At 47.9% G+C, this 20,508-nt stretch overlaps 1 protein-coding gene across 3 annotated transcripts; it reads left to right on the forward strand.

Annotated features, from left to right (window-relative positions):
• Positions 1-12,189: 12,189 nt before the first annotated feature.
• LOC125547008 (uncharacterized) lies at positions 12,190-15,798 on the forward strand. 3 transcript variants are annotated; one of them, XM_048711066.2, is made up of 4 exons: positions 12,190-12,364; positions 13,675-14,337; positions 14,900-15,047; positions 15,177-15,798. In XM_048711066.2, exons 2-4 carry the CDS (start codon positions 13,803-13,805, stop codon positions 15,256-15,258), a joined length of 765 nt encoding a protein of 254 aa, XP_048567023.2. In that variant the 5' UTR covers positions 12,190-12,364; positions 13,675-13,802; the 3' UTR covers positions 15,259-15,798. The 3 variants fall into 3 exon arrangements, with proteins under 3 accessions (XP_048567023.2, XP_048567025.2, XP_087403499.1); XM_048711068.2 differs by lacking the exon at positions 12,190-12,364 and adding an exon at positions 12,875-13,348; XM_087547373.1 differs by lacking the exon at positions 12,190-12,364 and adding an exon at positions 12,875-13,295.
• The last annotated feature ends 4,710 nt before the right edge of the window (positions 15,799-20,508 follow it).

A 20,508-nucleotide genomic window follows, 5' to 3' on the forward strand; every position in this document is an offset into this window, starting at 1 on the left:
ATTTCTGGATAACACAATTATAGCATGAACAATAGACAATTATCATGAACAAAGAAATATAATAATAACCATTTTATTATTGCCTCTAGGGCATATTTCCAACAGTCTCCCACTTGCACTAGAGTCAATAGTCTAGTTACATTGTGATGAATCGAACACCCATGCAGTTCTAGTGTTGATCATGTTTTGCTCTAGGGAGAGGTTTAGTCAAAGGATCTGCCACATTCAGGTCCATATGTACTTTACAAATATCTATGTCTCCATTTTGAACACTTTCACGAATGGAGTTGAAGCGACGCTTGATATGCCTGGTCTTCCTGTGAAACCTGGGCTCCTTGGCAAGGGCAATAGCTCTAGTGTTGTCACAGAAGAGAGTCATCGGGCCCGACGCATTGGGTATGACTCCTAGGTCGGTAATGAACTCCTTCACCCAGAGTGCTTCTTGTGCTGCCTCCGAGGCTGCCATGTAATCCACTTCACATGTAGATCCCGCCACAATGCTTTGCTTGCAACTGCACCAGCTTACTACCCCACCATTCAAAATATACACGTATCCGGTTTGTGACTTAGAGTCATCCAGATCTGTGTCGAAGCTAGCATCAACGTAACCCTATACGACGAGCTCTTCGTCACCTCCATAAACGAGAAACATATCCTTAGTCCTCTTGAGGTACTTCAGGATATTCTTGACCGCTGTCCAGTGTTCCATGCCGGGATTACTTTGGTACCTTCCTACCAAACTTACGACAAGGTTTACATTAGGTCTGGTACACAGCATAGCATACATGATAGACCCTATGGCCGAGGCATAGGGGACGACACTCATCTTTTCTCTATCTTCTGCCGTGGTCGGGCATTGAGCCGTGCTCAATCTCGTACCTTGAAATACAGGCAAGAACCCCTTCTTTGACTGATCCATATTGAACTTCTTCAATATCTTGTCACGGTACATACTCTGTGAAAGAACAATGAAGGCGTCTCGATCTATCTCTATAGATCTTGATGCCTAATATGTAAGCAGCTTCTCCAAGATCCTTCATTGAAAAACACTTGTTCAAGTAGGCCTTTATGCTTTCCAAGAATTCTATATCATTTCCCATCAACAGTATGTCATCCACATACAATATGAGAAATGCTATAGAGCTCCCACTCACTTTCTTATAAATGCAGGCTTCTCCATAAGTCTGCGTAAACCCAAACGCTTTGATCATCTCATCAAAACGAATGTTCCAACTCCGAGATGCTTGCACCAACCCATAAATCGAGTGTTGGAGCTTGCACACCTTGTCAGCATTCTTAGGATCGACAAAACCTTCCGGCTGCATCATATACAATTCTTCCTTAAGGAAACCATTAAGGAATGCCGTTTTGACGTCCATTTGCCATATCTCATAATCATAGAATGTGGCAATTGCTAACATGATTCGGACGGACTTCAGCTTCACTACGGGTGAGAAAGTCTCGTCGTAGTCAACCCCTTGAACTTGTCGATAACCCTTAGCGACAAGCCGAGCTTTATAGATGGTTACATTACCATCCACGTCTGTCTTCTTCTTAAAGATCCATTTATTTTCTATGGCTCGCCGATCATCGGGCAAGTCAGTCAAAGTCCATACTTCGTTTTCATACATGGATCCTATCTCAGATTTCATGGCTTCCATCCATTTGTCGGAATCTGGGCCCGCCATCGCTTCTTCATAGTTCGAAGGTTCATCGTTGTCTAACAACATGACTTCCAAGACAGGGTTGCCGTACCACTCTGGTGCGGAACGTGTCCTTGTGGACCTTTGAAGTTCAGTAGCAACTTGATCTGAAGTTTCATGATCATCATCATTAACTTCCTCTCTAGTCGGTGCAGGCACCTCAGGAACATTTTCTTGAGCTGCGCCACTTACCGGTTCAAGAGGTAATACTTCATCGAGTTCTACTTTCCTCCCACTTATTTCTTTCGAGAGAAACTCTTTCTCTAGAAAGGATCCATTCTTGGCAACAAAGATCTTGCCTTCGGATCTGAGGTAGAAGGTATACCCAATAGTTTCTTTAGGGTATCCTATGAAGACGCATTTTTCCGACTTGGGTTCGAGCTTTTCAGATTGAAGTTTCTTGACATAAGCATCGCATCCCCAAACTTTTAGAAATGGCAGCTTAGGTTTCTTCCCAAACCATAATTCATACGGTGTCGTCTCAACGGATTTTGACGGAGCCCTATTTAAAGTGAATGCGGCAGTCTCTAAAGCATAGCCCCAAAATGACAGCGGTAAATCGGTAAGAGACATCATAGATCGCACCATATCCAATAGAGTGCGATTACGACGTTCGGACACACCATTACGATGAGGTGTTCCAGGCGGCATGAGTTGTGAAACTATTCCACATTTCCTTAAGTGTGTGCCAAATTCGTGACTCAAGTATTCTCCCCCACGATCTGATCACAAGAACTTGATTTTTCTGTCACGTTGATTTTCAAGTTCACTCTGAAATTCCTTGAACTTTTCAAAGGTCTCAGACTTGTGTTTCATTAAGTAGACATACTCATATATCTACTCAAGTCATCAGTGAGGGTGAGAACATAACGATAGTCACCACGAGCCTCAAGGCTCATTGGACCGCACACATCAGTATGTATGATTTCCAATAAGTTGGTTGCTCGCTCCATTATTCCTGAGAACGGAGTCTTGGTCATTTTACCCATGAGGCATGGTTCGCACGTGTCAAATGATTCGTAATCAAGAGACTCCAAAAGTCCATCGGCATGGAGCTTCTTCATGCGTTTGACACCTATGTGACCAAGGCGGCAGTGCCACAAGTATGTGGGACTATCATTATCAACCTTACATCTTTTGGTATTCACACTATGAATATGTGTAACATTATGCTCGAGATTCATTAAGAATAAACCATTCACCAGCGGAGCATGACCATAAAACATATCTCTCATATAAATAGAACAACCATTATTCTCGGATTTAAATGAGTAGCCATCTCGAATTAAACGAGATCCTGATACAATGTTCATGCTCAAAGCTGGCACTATATAACAATTATTGAGGTTTAAAACTAATCCCGTAGGTAAATGTAGAGGCAGCGTGCCGACGGCGATCACATCGACCTTGGAACCATTCCCGACACGCGTCGTCACCTCGTCCTTCGCCAGTCTCCGCTTATTCCGCAGCTCCTGCTTTGAGTTACAAATGTGAGCAACCGCACCAGTATCAAATACCCAGGAGCTACTATGAGTACTGGTAAGGTACACATCAATTACATGTATATCACATATACCTTTAGTGTTGCCGGCCTTCTTGTCCGCTAAGTATTTGGGGCAGTTCCGCTTCCAGTGACCACTTCCCTTGCAATAAAAACACTCAGTCTCAGGCTTGGGTCCATTCTTTGACTTCTTCCCGGCATCTTGCTTACGGGGTGCGGCAACTCCCTTGCTGTCCTTCTTGAAGTTCTTTTTACCCTTGCCTTTCTTGAACTTAGTGGTTTTATTCACCATCAACACTTGATGTTCCTTTTTGATTTCCACCTCCGCTGATTTCAGCATTGAATATACCTCAGGAATGGTCTTTTCCATCCCCTACATATTGAAGTTCATCACAAAGCTCTTGTAGCTCGGTGGAAGCGACTGAAGGATTCTGTCAATGACCGCGCCATCCGGGAGATTAACTCCTAGCTGAGTCAAGCGGTTATGCAACCCAGACATTTTGAGTATGTGCTCACTAACAGAACTGTTTTCCTCCATCTTACAACTGAAGAACTTGTCGGAGACTTCATATCTCTCGACCCGGGCATGAGCTTGGAAAACCATTTTCAGCTCTTCGAACATCTCATATGCTCCGTGTCTCTCAAAACGCTTTTGGAGCCCCGGTTCTAAGCTGTAAAGCATGCCGCACTGAACGAGGGAGTAATCATCAGCACGTGACTGCCAAGCGTTCATAACATCTTGGTTCTCTGGGATGGGTGCGTCACCTAGTGGTGCTTCTAGGACATAATCTTTCTTGGCAGCTATGAGGATGATCCTCAGGTTCCGGACCCAGTCCGTATAGTTGCTGCCATCGTCTTTCAGCTTGGTTTTCTCTAGGAACGCGTTGAAGTTGAGGGCAACATTAGCGTGGGCCATTTGATCTACAAGACATAGTGTAAAGATTTTAGACTAAGTTCATGATAATTAAGTTCATCTAATCAAGTTATTCAATGAACTCCCACTCAGATAGACATCCCTCTAGTCATCTAAGTGAAACATGATCCGAGTAAACTAGGCCGTGTCCGATCATCACGTGAGACGGACTAGTCGACATCGGAACATCTTCATGTTGATCGTATCTTCTATACGACTCATGATCGACCTTTCGGTCTTCCGTGTTCCAAGGCCATGTCGGTACATGCTAGGCTCGTCAAGTTAACCTAAGTGTATTGCATGTGTAAATCTGGCTTACACCCGTTGTATTTGAACGTTAGAATCTATCACACCCGATCATCATGTGGTGCTTCGAAACAACGAACCTTCACAATGGTGCACAGTTAGGGGGAACACTTTCTTGAAATTATTACGAGGGATCATCTTATTTAAGCTACCGTCGTTCTAAGCAAATAAGATGCAAAACATGATAAACATCACATGCAATCAAATAGTGACATGATATGGCCAATATCATTTGCTCCTTTCGATCTCCATCTTCGGGGCTTCATGATCATCGTTGTCACCGGCATGACACCATGATCTCCATCATCGTGTCTTCTTGAAGTTGTCTCATCATCTATTACTTCTACTACTATGGCTAACGCTTTAGCAATAAAGTAAAGTAATTACATGACGTTTATGTTGACACGCAGGTCATAAATAAATTAAGACAACTCCTATGGCTCCTGCCGGTTGTCATACTCATCGACATGCAAGTCGTGATTCCTATTACAAGAACATGATCAATCTCATACATCACATATATCATTCATCACATCCTTTTGGCCATATCACATCACACGGCACATGCTGCAAAAACAAGTTAGACGTCCTCTAATTGTTGTTGCAAGTTTTTACGTGGCTGCTATAGGTTTCTAGCAAGAACGTTTCTTACCTACGCCAAAACCACAACGTGATATGCCAATTTCTATTTACCCTTCATAAGGACCCTTTTCATCGAATCCGATCCGACTAAAGTGGGAGAAACAGACACCCGCCAGCCACCTTATGCAACTAGTGCATGTCAATCGGTGGAACCAGTCTCACGTAAGCGTACGTGGAAGGTCGGTACGGGCCGCTTCATCCCATGATGCCGCCGAATGAAGATAAGACTAGTAACGGCAAGCAAATTGACAATATCCACGCCCACAATTGCTTTGTGTTCTACTCGTGCATAGAAACTACGCATAGACCTAGCTCATGATGCCACTGTTGGGGAACGTAGCAGAATTTTAAAATTTTCTACGCATCACCAAGATCAATCTATGGAGTCATCTAGCAACGAGGGAGAGGGGAGTGCATCTACATACCCTTGTAGATCGCGCGCGGAAGCATTCAAGAGAACGGGGTTGATGGAGTCGTCCTCGTCGTGATCCAAATCACTGATGACCTAGCGCCGAACGAACGGCACCTCCGCGTTCAACACACGTATGGTTGGGAAGACGTCTCCTCCAACTTGATCCAGCAAGGGGGAAGGAGAGGTTGATGAAGATCCAGCGGCACGACGGCGTGGTGGTGGAAGCAACGGTGATCTCAGCAGTGCTTCGCCAAGCTCAGGGAGAGGGAGGAGTGTCACGGGAGGGAGAGGGAGGCGCCAGGGGCTAGGGTGCGGCTTCCCTCCCTCCCCCCACTATATATAGGACCCCTAGGGGGGGCGCCGGCCCTAGGAGATTGAATCTCCAAGGGGGGCGGTGGCCAAGGGGGGTGGAGTGCCCCCCAAGCCAAGTGGGGCGCCCCCACCCCTAGGGTTTCCAACCCTAGACGCAGGGGGAGGCCCAAGGGGGGTGCACCAGCCCACTAGGGGCTGGTTCCCCTCCCACTTCAGCCCATGGGGCCCTCCGGGATAGGTGGCCCCACCCGGTGGACCCCCGGGACCCTTCCGGTGGTCCCGGTACAATACCGATTACCCCCGAAACTTTTTCGATGGCCGAAACTTGACTTCCTATATATAAATCTTCACCTACGGACCATTCCAGAACTCCTCGTGACATCCAGGATCTCATCCGGGACTCCGAACAACTTTCGGGTTACCACATACTAACATCTCGACAACCCTAGCGTCACCGAACCTTAAGTGTGTAGACCCTACGGGTTCGGGAGACATGCAGACATGACCGAGACGACTCTCCGGTCAATAACCAACAGCGGGATCTGGATACCCATGTTGGCTCCCACATGCTCCTCGATGATCTCATCGGATGAACCACGATGTCGAGGATTCGATCAATCCCGTATACAATTCCCTTTGTCAATCGGTACGTTACTTGCCCGAGACTCGATCGTCGGTATCCCAATACCTCGTTCAATCTCGTTACCGGCAAGTCACTTTACTCGTACCGTAATGCATGATCCCGTGATCAACCACTTGGTCACATTGAGCTCATTATGTTGATGCATTACCGAGTGGGCCCAGAGATACCTCTCCGTCATACAGAGTGACAAATCCCAGTCTCGATTCGTGCCAACCAAACAGACACTTTCGGAGATACCCGTAGTGTACCTTTATAGTCACCCAGTTACGTTGTGACGTTTGGCACACCCAAAGCACTCCTACAGTATCCGGGAGTTGCACAATCTCATGGTCTAAGGAAATGATACTTGACATTCGGAAAAGCTATAGCAAACGAACTACACGATCTTTGAGCTATGCTTAGGATTGGGTCTTGTCCATCACATCATTCTCCTAATGATGTGATCCCGTTATCAGTGACATCCAATGTCCATAGTCAGGAAACCATGACTATCTTTTGATCAACGAGCTAGTCAACTAGAGGATCACTAGGGACGTGTTGTGGTCTATGTATTCACACATGTATTACGATTTCCGGATAACACAATTATAGCATGAACAATAGACAATTATCATGAACAAAGAAATATAATAATAACCATTTTATTATTGCCTCTAGGGCATATTTCCAACAATAGGAACATGTATAAGTTATGAAGAAAGCAATAGCAACAAACTAAACGATCAAGTGCCAAGCTAATGGAATGGGTCAAGTCAATCACATCATTCTCCTAATGATGTGATCCCGTTAATCAAATGACAACTCATGTCTATGGCTAGGAAACATAACCATCTTCGATCAACGAGCTAGTCAAGTAGAGGCATACTAGTGACACTCTGTTTATCTATGTATTCACACATGTATTATGTTTCTGGTTAATACAATTCTATCATGAATAATAAACATTTATCATGAAATAAGGAAATAAATAATAACTTTATTATTGCCTATAGGGCATATTTCCTTCACAAGACTCATCCGGATGGCACTCTCGAGCGCTACAAAGCTCGCTGGGTGGTTTGGGGCTTTCGGCAACGTGCGGGCGTGGAATTCACCGACACTTTTGCTCCGGTTGTTAAACCGGGCACGATCCGCACCGTTCTTCAATTAGCCATCTCCCGAGCTTGGCTTGTGCATCAGTTGGACATTTCCAACGCCTTCTTGCACGGCCACCTCGCTGAGCAGGTGTTCTGTGAGCAGCCCACTGGCTTCGTCGACGCCATGCATCCAGACCATGTGTGCTTGCCCTCCCATTCCCTTTACGGTTTGAAGCGGACGCCTCGGGCCTGGCACCAGCGCATTGCTGCTTTCCTACAAACGCTCGGGTTTACATCCACTCGCTCCGATGCGTCCCTCTTCCTGTACCATCACGGAGCTGACATGGCCTACTTGCTGCTATATGTCGACGGCATCATACCGATGGCATCCACTGCCGCGCTCCTTCAGCGGCTCACTGCTCGTCTTCATGATGAGTTTGCCCTCAAGGACTTGGGGGCCCTGCACTACTTCCTTGGCATTGAGGTGGTTCGACGGTCAGATGAGTTCTTCCTGCACCAGTAGAGATATGCTCATGAGCTTCTTGACCGCGCCGACATGCTTAACTGCAAGCCCGCTCCCACGCCCGTCGACACCAAGGCCAAGGTTTCCTCTCTGGAGGGTTCTCCCGCATCCGATGCGGCATTCTATCGCTCCATTGTGGGCGCTCTACAGTACTTGACTCTGACGCGCCTCGATCTGTAGTACGTTGTTCAGCAGGTCTGTCTTCACATGCATGCTCCGCACGACTCTCACTGGACCCTGGTGAAGCGTATCCTCTGTTATATACGCGACACCCCGTCCATGGGCTTACATTGACGGCCTCTGCCTCCACCGACCTCGTTGCCTACTCTGATGCGGACTGGGCTGGCTGCCCGGATACATGACGCTCCACCTTGGGGTACCGTGTTTACCTTGGGTCATCCTTGATCTCTTGGTCCTCCAAGCGACAGCCCACCGTCTCCCGCTCGAGTGCCGAGGAAGAGTATCGAGCAGTGGCTAACGCCGTTGCTGAATGCTCTTGGCTTCGTCAGCTGCTCCAGGAGTTGCTTTGTGACGTTCACAAGGCCACGCTCGTCTACCGCGACAACGTCTCTGCCGTGTACCTCTCCGACAACCCGGTCCACCATCGTCGAACGAAGCACATTGAGCTCAACATACACTTCGTTCATGAGCAGGTGGCTCTTGGGCACATCCGGGTCCTCCACGTCCCAACGACGCAACAGTTTGCCGATGTCATGACGAAAGGACTACATACTTCTGTTTTTGAGGAGTTCAGGTCCAGTCTTTGCGTCTCCGGTGACGCTTTGACTGCGGGGGGTGTTGAACATATGGTTTGTGCATGTATATTGTATACCCCGGCCCACCTCCTAGTCATTGTATAGTTGAGGTTGAGGCCCACTTTGTACTCCATATATACGTGCGCTATGCACCGATCAATACGTCATGTAGCATTGCCAAAACTCTCATTTCCAACACTTCCAAAATAATTCAAGTTTCAGGTTTGTCCTAAAATCAAATTTGTATAATTTTGATCAATTCTATAGAAAGATATACTAGCATCTTGAACACAAAACTATTCTTTTGAAATTCTTGAACACTATAGGCTTATCCCTAGTAGTGACTCTCTAGGCGGCGTTTAGCCGTATCGGCGTCGAGTGATTGGCTGGAAGCTCAATGCCGATGATCTCCTCTGTGGCAGCCATGAGGTTGCTCGCAGGAATGTGGAAGTCTTGAGAGCCTCCTGTGGCACCACCGAAGATGCCGGCTCGATCCAACCGAACCTGGTTTGCAAGCTCCACCATGTCGACGATGGATGCACGGTTCGCTCACCATTTTCGAATGTGTTCTACGAAAGCCAACAACCAACTCTGTTTCTCCACGAAGCTCATGCGCTCGCTGCATCTTTTTGGCGCTGGGCCTCTAGTTTCTTCGAGTTCTTGCCAGATTTCGGAGCCATGCCTCGTCGTGTTGGTCGGCAACGAATTCCAGACCCCCAAAGGTGAGAACCAGGCCCTCGGTGAGGGGAGCGACAAGGTCGAGTTGCCCCACCAAGTTGGTGACGAAGCTCAAAGCGTCAATGGCGGAGATCCGGCCTGGAGCGCAATCGACGTAAACGAAGTTAGATCACATTTGGATCCGGTTTGCAACTAGCGCAAACCATGCCTGACGCGCCACCGCTGGTTCAAATTCCGGCAGATCCCTCAGTAGGGTGTTGCACTTAGCCGGATTACCTACATGGGAAACATGGATCAAGATTTACCTAGGTTCGAACCCTCTCGGTGGAGTAGAACTCTACTTCCTATTCGATTGCACTTGATGGATGGGGTGTACATATTACATGGATGATCTCGTAGGTGCATCCAGGGGTTGAACGTATTATGATGTTACTCCTAGACTAGCTCGAGCTCGCCTGAGAAAGGATGGTGGAGTCTAGGGTTACATGACATCCTACTCGGCTCCGGCGGTTAAGAGTCCCCATAGATCTCTGGGCTGGCTTGTCTAGGACCCCAAGCCGACTTCCTTCGTCTAGGGAGGCCGCAGGGAGGGTCGTGGGCCTGGCCATAGCGTGGCCTAGTGGGCATCTACTCGTTCAGGCGAGCCGCCTTCCGATGGCCCGAGGTACCCTAGTACATGACACCGTTAGTTGCCTTGAATTGGTCATTCGCTTCCAGGTTGAGGCTGGACTGAACGCGTCGTCTTCAAAATACATGGCTAGGTGTCAATAGCTTCTCGATAATCCCTGAAAGGCAAGCTTGCGCCGACTCGCACGAGGGCGAAATGTAACGCCATCCACCATAGACCAAAGTCAACATGGGAAAGCTGAAGCCGGTCACACAAGGCGCACTGTGCATTCAAATGTAGTCTCAACATAGCGATCCCGACGCAACGACTTCCACTTCACCGCGAGCGTCCGCCCGATACCTTACTAGGACGCGGCGCCAGAAGTGTTGGTATCGTCCGGTGCAAGAATGGTATAGTTTGTACCGATATTACGAATAAGGGCAATCGTATTTATTTATTTTTGTTTATCTTAGAGTCGATGTTAAGAAATGTGTGTCTGCTGACACATTTTTGAATATAAACGAGATACTAATATATTTAAAAACACGATTGTTTCATGACCTTGCCACGCCAGAATAGTGTCACCACGACCGACAAAGGAAAAAAAGAAAGAAAGGTCGTCAAATCAAACCCAATGGATGCATTGACCAGAAAGTCATGAGCGCGGGTCTTGCAAACAAAACGAAAGTCTCCCCTCAAAAACGAGAAAACAAAACGAAAGTCGTGCCCTAGGTGCACAGCTTCACCACAAAAGCAAAACGAAGGCCTCGCACGCCGAAACCAACAAACAAATCGGGCACCAGCGATTCTGGATATGTCTAAAGCAAAGCCACTACCCATTCTTTCTTCCTATTGTTTTTCAGATCAAGCCCTGTTTTCTTGTGTCGACTGCGTAGCACGTAGCGGACGGCAGGCAGCGTGGACGCGCGCAGCACTCCGTCGCGGTCGCCGAGCTGTCCAGCAGACATGTCGACCTCCATCTCCATTTGTCGACCCCACGGCCAAAGCAAAGCAAAAGCTGGATGGATGGATGGATGGATGGAGCCCGTTCGTGTCTGTCTCGTGGGGACGGGACGGCAGCACAACAATGGAACTCGTAGTAGTAGATGATAGCTGTAGCGAGAGAGAGATGCAATGTAGCCATGTAGGGCTCCAGATGTTGGTTGGTTATCCACTCGATTCGTTTCTTTTCTTTTACTATCAGCTGCTGCTGCCAGTTGTGGGTGGAACAACCGAGGTGGTACGTGGAGATTAGACGAGGGAGCCGGTTGTCCATTAGTGGTGAAGCTCTAGTCGCGGCAGGATGGGGTTGGAGGAGAGGGGATGAGACCGGGCAATGGCGAACCGAGCTGCCTGCTCGCTTGCTTGTCGGTCCAAATCTTTAGCTTAAATCACACATGCCATTTGTTTATAACACACATAGGAGTACGCCATATGCCATTTGTTTAAAACACACATAGGAGTACTCTGCATACATACGTACGCCTCAAGATAAGATAAGGGTCGCAAAGCCATATGCCATTTGTTTATAACACGGGCAAGTAAAAAGCTCCTCCCCCTCCCTCTCTCTATCTTTTTCGGAGGATTCAAGAGATATCACACAACGGAAAACGATACTACCACAAACAATTATTCCGCTTCAAAAGTGCTCTTCGTATAAATACAAACTCTTTGAATTCGAAGAATCCCTGCCGAGTGTGTGTGTGTGAGAGAGAGAGACTGGTCGTATAAAACACGGCGGGAGTACTATTTGATGGCTTGATTGCTGGCACGACCGACGAGCGCGCACGAGAAAGGACGAAGAGGAGGACACGTAGTACAAACCGAATATTCCCCCCGCAACCACAAAATCCCCTGTTTTTCCGCCCAAAAAAAAGACATTTTTCTCCCCCGGCCGTCCTAAATTCGGCACCGCTCCCACGCGATCCGAGCCGTCCGTTCCCCGATCCGACGGCCCCAGTCTCGTCCCCACCAACCCGGGCACTCCCCCGAAAAGGAGCCGAGGGAAAGAAAACAAAGCGAACAAATCTGGGAGGTTAAATAAAAGGGGCGCGTGATATCCGAGGCAAATCCGGATGCTTCCAAGCTCCAGCCCGCACCCATACCACCCCACCCCACCCCAGGGCAGCCAGGGACCCCTCCTCCTCCTCCCCCCTCCTCCTCGATCCCTCAGCCAGCTCGCCTCCCCCCTCCGCCTCGGTCCGCGCCCCGCTCCTGGATTGCCGCCCCGGAGTTCTCCATTCGCCGCGGAGAGATCGGCCGCTGCTACGTCATCGTTCGCCGGCGCTGATAGGTGGGTTCGCTGCTTCCCCTTTTGAACTCGTCGGGGATTTCTTCTTGATTTGTGGGGGAAAAGGGGTCGGGGTTCTTGATTCGTTTTGCTCCTCGTCCCGGGCCATGGGGCTGGGCGGAAAGATGGCTTCTTTTGCTTCGGCTGATTATTATATGTTCGTGATAGAGCCGTTGTTTTGAATCTTTCTATTCGATTTTATTTACTTGGTGCCTCCTCCTCACCACCATGGATCGTAGCTTGGGGATTGCCTCCATGATTTCTGTTCGAGCTGTTCCGCTCCCGTTCATGCATCGCGTCCGCGTGTCCGTCCCTTTCCTCCGTCTCGATTCGCTCGGCGGAGCGGCATTCCCTTGGATTCTTGCGGAGCTCGTCCCCTTCCGCGCCCATCCCTTCGCCCCGTCGCTTCCGCTTGTTTCCAGGACCGGATAGGCCAGCAAAAATCCAAACATTTTCGCCGATTTGTTCGTTTGGTTCGCCGGGTTCCCTGTTTAGCTGCCGAATTAGTTAATGAACTAATTATTTTCTCCTGCCTTTCGGCGGATTTACTGCCCCGATTTGGGCGGAAATTTGTGTTGCTACTCTCAGCACCAAATTCGGGGCCTGCTCTGCTCTGCTTTCCCCTGTTTAGAGTGGCTTGAAATGCGGACGCCCGCTCGCCAGATTCTTCCGGTTTTGGGGAAAGCTAAAAATAGCCGTCGCTGTCCCTGGAAACATGGTGGTGGTTCCAGACCGTAACCGAAGCCATTTGTTTCTCGCCTCGCCGGTTTCCCCTGAGACGAAGCAACAGAAAACAATGGAGGGGCAGCGCGTCCGCCATCGCCATGTGTAACCGATGGGGTGCGATGCTTCCTTTGATTGCAATGCAAAGGTTCGTGTGGACGGAGGTGGAGTGGCGGCGGCGGCGCCCTGCTGCGTGTGGCGTTCAAGCAGGGTAAAGATTTGGGGGCTTTGCGTGATTCTCTCCCAGGTTTCTTCTTGATTCAGGTATTTGGGGGTTGTTGCAGCTCTTCCTTTTTGACGAGCTGTCCTTGGAATCCAAGGAAGCCTCTTCCCTCCTTTAATCTATACCTCCCTTTGGACTCTGGTGGTGTCTCCTATCATTGTTATCCTTGTGTGTTACATGGCTGGTTTTCCATTTTCGTGTCGCGATTAGGCGCGGTTCAGGGTGCTGATCTGTTTGATGGTTTGGTAATTCTGGCGGAGAAAGCCTTGAATTTGGTTTCCATTGTTTTGAATTCCATGGTTACAACTCTGTGGAATGTTGACTTTTAACTAACTGACCTAACTTGTGGCCAAACTTGTCTGTGCAGGTAGGCAGGCAGGCTGTTTCTTGCGGTTTCGGGAGGAGCACATTTGATCCGAGTGTTGATCCCGGGTCAAAGTGGGAGCCAGAGATTTTGTCTCTTGATGCTTTAGAGGCGTTGTTTCTCCAGTTCTGATGGAAGCCAAGGGCGCGAGCGAGCGGGATGCTCTGATCGACCTGGAGAGTGGGAACAACGTTGTTATCAGCGAGCATGGCCATGGAATGGATGCTAATTTTGCGGTGAGCCCACCCAGAACACCGCCAAATGGCAGGCTGAATCGTGTCATGCACACCAAGGATGAGGGGAATCAGCACATGGATTGTTCCTCGCCCGCTATGGAAACCGCTTCCAAGAATGGAGATGACAGGAAGTCCGAAGGGGAGGAGAAGCTGGGCCTTCTGGACAGTTCTGGCGGTGAGAAGGCAAAGAAGAAGCGGTCCAGCTCCAAGAAGCCACCACGGCCACCGAGGCCGCCGACGCATTTGCCGCTGGATGCTTCTGACCAGAAGCTCCTCAACGAGCTGAATGAGCTCGCTTTGTTGAAGCGGGCAAGGATTGAGCGGATGAAGGCTTTGAAGAAGATGAAGAATGGCAAACAGGGTTCCTCGAATAGCAATTTTTGTCCCATGATCATCACCATTATCTTCTGCCTCGTCATACTCTGGCAAGGTATAACAAATTAGTAATATAAGTATTATTGCCTGCTATCTCATATTTTGTCATGCTTAACAAGGATATGTTTGCAAATGAAGGAAGACCTTTCTTTGATCCTGAAACTAACCTTGTCAAATGCAAATTTCCCTGTGATAAATTTTATATACTTGACAATTAATCATATCAAATCTTTGGCACATAGGATGAATCTAGGCAGTATCGTTATTCGTTCATTAGAATTTACCTTATTTAAACAGCCAGTTTTATTATTGAGCAATCAACTGTATATATATCAGATTCTTAATTAATGTTCACATTATAGTTTCTTACCATGCCCTTGCTTGTCAAATTGTTCATCAATGTCATTTATGCAAGAGTTAATGTTAGTTTAGACACAGTTGCAGATGGCATACTTTTTACATTGGGCAAGGCAGAAAACCACTTGTGGTATATATATTGATTCAAGTAGTCAAACACTATATTCTGTCAACTGTTATAAGCCATGTAGTTCAAAAAGCCGTTGGTCTTCAGAAAATAACGGCACACTAAACTTCCTTGGTTTTTTTTGGCACTACAGGGTTTTGCTCAAGGCAAGCATCTGGAGTAAGCTTCCACGGATCACCTGAATCTTCAGTTAGAGAGCATAGCAGCCTGATCTCCATCCGGTTCTACAAGAAGAACCATTCTAACGTCAGACCCCACGGTTCCACCTCCGCGGCTCCCAAGTATGCAAACTCAGTCATTTTCCAAACAATGCATCTCACTGAAACCCGAAATCTCTAAGATCTGGAGCCTTCGGTTGTACCATGCCACGATGCATTGCTGATGCTTTCACTTACCTTCAACCTTTGCAGCAACTACGAAACGCACCACCGGGGCTGGAGATCCGTCCCGAGGGGAGAGAGGCCGCGGCACGAGCACGTCGGCCGGGCATGACCGCCGGCCGCGCCAAGGCCCCCGCCGACACGCCCTCCCGCTCGCCGCCATTTTGAGAGCTCCCCCACGACAGGCTGGCCGATGTAAATCCGAGGCTTTGTTTAGCGCCCCTCGAGGAGGCCTCGCTGTAAATGAACCTTCTCTAGCGTGTGTTGCGCGTCCCCCCGCCGGGTTCCACGCTGCTAACCAGCCGGTGGAGTGGACTTCCCGGCGGCCATGGCGGCACCCGGTAAGTCAGTCCCGAGCGCAAGCTGTATGATGACGGTGATGCTGGTTTCGATCAATCAATAATACTAATAAGGCTTGCTAGCTGGTGATGGTGGTGATAATAGTAGTCAAATCTTGATCTGGTCCTGAACTGAAGCCAGTGTGGCTCACACTGTTGACTGTTGGGAGTGTCACTGCTGTGGGCGGTGGACGTGGGCGGTGTAGATCCCTACGCTGTAGTACGTGTACAGCACGGCGGCTGCATTTGTTATTTGTGTACAATTTCAATAATGGAGTGTCAATGATGATGGTTAAGCAATCGGATTCGATTCAGATCTAAGAGGTTTTTCTTGTCTCTCTCTCACTCTCTCTCAGAGTGTGTTTCTCATGGTGAACCTCGCTCACATGGCGTTGCGTGCTGAGCGGCCGGCAAATCTTGGGCACATGGCATTAAGTACGCCTGCTTAACACGAGATGGCTTGAGTGCTTTGTCGCTTGTCGGTGCCATGACTCTCTGAGAACGCACAAGGACTGCTATTTATTTGTGAAGATAGACTATAGTACTAGTGTGAAGGTACTTTTTGAGGAAATCGGCATACTGATTTTTGAATGTCCTAGGTAAGCAAACTCGCAATACAAATGTGAGAAATCTACTGTGGGAACTCATGTAGGATTGAGTATGGATTCGAGCCATTGCACATGGTTTCATAAAATGTGTATGATTTTCCTGATCTAAATCGAGCAGGTTTTCATGAGGATCTTGTTCAAAATGATCTATTCAAATTTTCATGAGGATCTTGTTCAAAATGTTCTATTCGATACTGATAGGAGAACTTGTCTCGGTATTCTTGAAAAAGAGGGGAAGCAGAATGAGGAAGGTGGGAAATTGACCTTTTGCCATGTCTTTTATGGGATTTACTCCCTCCGTCTTTGAAAGAGTATACTTTCAACTTTGTTGGAAAGTCAAACTATTTTATATTTGACTGTATTTATATAATAATACACCAACATTCATGTCATCAAATTAGTATCAGAACTCATTGATGATTAGAGAGGTGCATGGAATGTGGAGTTGGTGCAATGAAACTTTCTTGCACCAATGCAGAGGCAATCTTACATATTCCTTTGAGAGCATTAGATGGAGAGGATTATTATGCTTGGGCTCGTGAACCGTCGGGTGTTTACTCAGTTAAATCAGCCTATCGTGCTCTAATGACTCACAAAGAACGTTTAGCTCCAAAGGAAGGAACGATACAGGAAACTTCATCGTCAGAGAAACACTTACGGACGGCGTTGTGGAAACTCAAGGTCATTCTGAGAGTCTTTTTTGGTGGCAAGTTTTACGTGGTATTCTACCGGCAAAAAAATTAGTAGCATTAGATTCATGATATAATATATTTTCATCATATACCTATTTGATTTCACAAACATTGATATATTTTTATAAAAGCTCGATCAAACTTTGAGATAGTTTGACCCTCCAACAAAGTTGCAAGTACACTCCTTCAAGGACGGAGGAAGTACATACTAATCCACCCTGCAACTTTAACGAGGATCATCAAATCGCCCACAAATATCTAGATTGGACGGTCTGAACACTTTTGGCCATCTAATGGAGGTCACCAAATTTGTTCGGACTGGCCCTAACGTCTGAAATCCCACAAACCGGTAACAAACTGGGGGATGTTTGCAGGAGTTCGGAAGTTCGCACATTGGATTTTGACAAATCAGAGCCACCCTAAAACTAATTCAGAGCCACCCTAAAACTCTTGTTTCGCTGCTCTCTGCGTTGTATTCATGCTGATTAGAGTGAACGCGGTTGGGCGGGGCGGCAGCCTACCCGCACTAATGTCGGCTAATTGGTTGTCCACCTACCCGGCATTCACAGTTTTTGAAGCCATTTGAGCAGCCCGGAATATGAGAACGAGGATGCACCGTGGAGAGCTCCATGGGCGAGGGTACAAACCATCGTTCATTGTTGTCGTGAGGAAAGAAGAAGAACAATCTCCACCTTGAAGAGGAACCAACATGTAAGACAAAGATTCAACTGGTGAAGACCCTGTTGGGGAACACAGGAATTTTAAAATTTTCCTACGCACACGCAAGATCTATCATGGTGATGCATAGCAACGAGAGGGAAAGGGTGTTGTCCACGTATCCTCGTAGACCGTAAGCGGAAGCGTTATGACAACGCAGTTGATGTAGTCGTACGTCTTCATGATCCGACCGATCCTAGTACCGAAAGTACGGCACCTCCGCGATCTGCACACGTTCAGCTCGGTGATGTCCCACGAACTCTCGATCTAGCTGAGTGTCGAGGAAGAGCTTCGTCAGCACGACAGCGTGATGACGGTGATGATGAAGCTACCGGCCCAGGGCTTCGCCTAAGCACTACGACGATATGACCGAGGTGGATTATGGTGGAGGGGGGCACCGCACACGGCTAAGGGATCAATGATCAACTTGTGTGTTCTAGGGTGCCCCTGCCCCGTATATATAAAGGAGCAAGTGGGGAGGCCGGCCGACCCTTGGGGCGCGCCAAGGAGGGGAGGAGTCCTCCTAGTAGGAGTAGGACTCCCCCTTTCCTAGTCCAACTAGGAGGAGGAAGGGGGAGGAAGGAGAGGAGAATGGAGAAGGAAAGGGGAGCGCCGCCCCCCTTCCCTAGTCCAATTCGGACTAGAGGGGGAGGGTCGCGCGGCCCTGTCTTGGCCAGCCCTCTCTCTCTCCACTATAGTTCTGGCGGGGGGTTCCGGTAACCCTCCGGCACTCCGGTTTTCTCCGAAATCACCCGCAACACTTTCGGTGTCCGAATATAGCTGTCCAATATATCAATCTTTATGTCTCGACCATTTCGAGACTCCTCGTCATGTCCGTGATCACATCCGGGACTCCGAATTATCCTCGGTACATCAAATCACATAAACTCATAATACCGATCGTCACCGAACGTTAAGCGTGCGGACCCTAGTTCAATCTCATTACCGGCAAGTCTCTTTACTCGTTCCGTAATGCATCATCCCGTAACTAACTCATTAGTCACATTGCTTGCAAGGCTTATAGTGATGTGCATTACCGAGAGGGCCCAGAGATACCTCTCTGATACTCAGAGTGACAAATTGTAAGTGCATCTAGTGCCACCCCTAGTTGGTTTTGGAGTATTGACGACAAACTTGGTTGAGGGACTAATGTGTTTGTGAGAATTGCAGGATAACACAGGTAGAAGTCCCTCATTGATTCGGTTTTCCTACCAGAGATGACCCCTAAAAATGTATGAAGACATTGAAGTCAAAGGTGGTATGTGAAGACATTCACATTAAAGACTATGACAAGAGAAGACATCGCGTGAAGACTATGGAGTGCGAAGACTTAGTTGTTTCGTCATTCTTTTTCTTCTTTGTTGAGTCATAGGAACCACCGTACTGTTAAGTGGGGTCCAAGAGAACCAGTCAGAATGACTGAAGTGATGCTTAACCAAAATCCTATGTCTTCGAGCGAAGACAATGAGAGCAAATCTTATCCAGAGCTGGATAAGTCAGCTTTGCTAATAGCCCAAGTAAAGTTGCCGTGTGTGTTTGAAATCTGACCGTTGGAACATGTGTTAGTTCCTTAGTGACCCAGGGTCATTTCGGACAAATCAGGTTGGGTTTCCTAGTGGCTACAAATAGCCCACCCCCTACAACCATAAACGGTTGGTTGCTCAGAGTTAGTATACGGCTTTTGTCGTTTGAGAGCAACCCACCTCGAAGCCTTTGAGAGAGAATTCCTTGCGAGGACAAAGCCCTAAACACCCAGAGCCAAAGAGTGTTAGGCATCACTGAAGTCTTCTTGTCTGTGTGATCTGAAGACTTATTACACTTGAGGACTGTGAATCCTCCAGCCGGTTAGGCGTCGTGTTCTGAGCATCCAAGAGTCATTGTGGATCGCCGGTGAACGAAGTCTGTGAAGGTTTGGAAGTCTACCTCGAAGACTTACCAGAGTGATTGGGCAAGGACTAGGTGTCCTTAGCTCAAGGGGAATAAAGTGAAGACACGGTCTTCTGAGTTGAATCTCAGCCTCCCTAACCAGACGTACAGTTGTCACAGCAACTGGAACTGGTCCAACAAATCATTGTCTTCAACGAGCCACTGGTTCTATCCTTCCCATCTCTTTATTTACAGTTGGTCCTTGTGAAGTCATTGCCTGTTTGCATTATCTTTTGTCTTCACTGAGTGACTGCTTGTTCTGATTGGCTTCATACTATCTTCCTACCTGATCTATACTGCCTAGCTACTATTAGTCGTTGTGCTTTCACTTCATTGAATACTTGACTATGGCTTGCTTAGTGTAGTCTACCTTCCGCTGCATGGTAATAGATTTATTTCTATCGTTTGTCTTCGAAACTCCCATGTTTTGAAGACTTTCTTAAAAATCGCCTATTCACCCCCCTCTAGTCGATCACTAGCACTTTCAATTGGTATCAGAGCAAGGTACTCCCTTGTTCTGTGTGATTCGGTTTAACCACCTGGAGTTTTAGCTATGTCGACCGCAGGGATAATCAAAGTCTCCGCTGCGTGCCTAGTCTTCGATGGAACTGAATATCCCTACTGGAAGAATAAGATGCGCATGCATCTTGAAGCCATTGATGTCGACCTCTGGTATGTCGTCAAGAATGGCGTCCCCAAGGCTGGTGAAGGTGTCACCGCTGCTGATGTCAAGAAGTTCGTTCAACTGGACTCCACGGCCAAGAACATCATTTGTGGTCATCTGACCAAAGGACAGTATGACCGCGTGAGTGCTCTGAAAACATCTAAGCTAGTCTGGGGCTGGCTCTCCAAGGTCAACGAAGGCGTCTCAACCCAGAGAAATCAAAGAATCAGTGTCCTTCGCAACCTCTTCAACCGCTTCAAGAGAAACGACAATGAGAATGTTCAGCTCACGTTTGATTGACTCACTGACATCACAAATGAGCTTCAAGCCCTCGGTGCTACTGAGATCACCAAGCATGAAGTCGTCAAGACACTCCTGAGATCATTTGACAGCTCGTTTGACACCCTAGCCCTGATG

This window comes from Triticum urartu, chromosome 1A, assembly GCF_056163025.1.
Source record: "Triticum urartu cultivar PI428250 chromosome 1A, HENAU_Tu73, whole genome shotgun sequence".
Classification (NCBI taxonomy): Eukaryota; Viridiplantae; Streptophyta; class Magnoliopsida; order Poales; family Poaceae; genus Triticum; species Triticum urartu.

Bases quoted from the DNA above. Each gene is read 5' to 3' on its own strand.
- LOC125547008 (XM_048711066.2), top strand. From the start codon at position 13,803: ATGGAAGCCAAGGGCGCGAGCGAGCGGGATGCTCTGATCGACCTGGAG. The intron at 14,338-14,899 runs GTATAACAAATT...TTGGCACTACAG, and splicing joins CCTCGTCATACTCTGGCAAG to GGTTTTGCTCAAGGCAAGCA. The intron at 15,048-15,176 runs GTATGCAAACTC...CAACCTTTGCAG, and splicing joins TCCACCTCCGCGGCTCCCAA to CAACTACGAAACGCACCACC.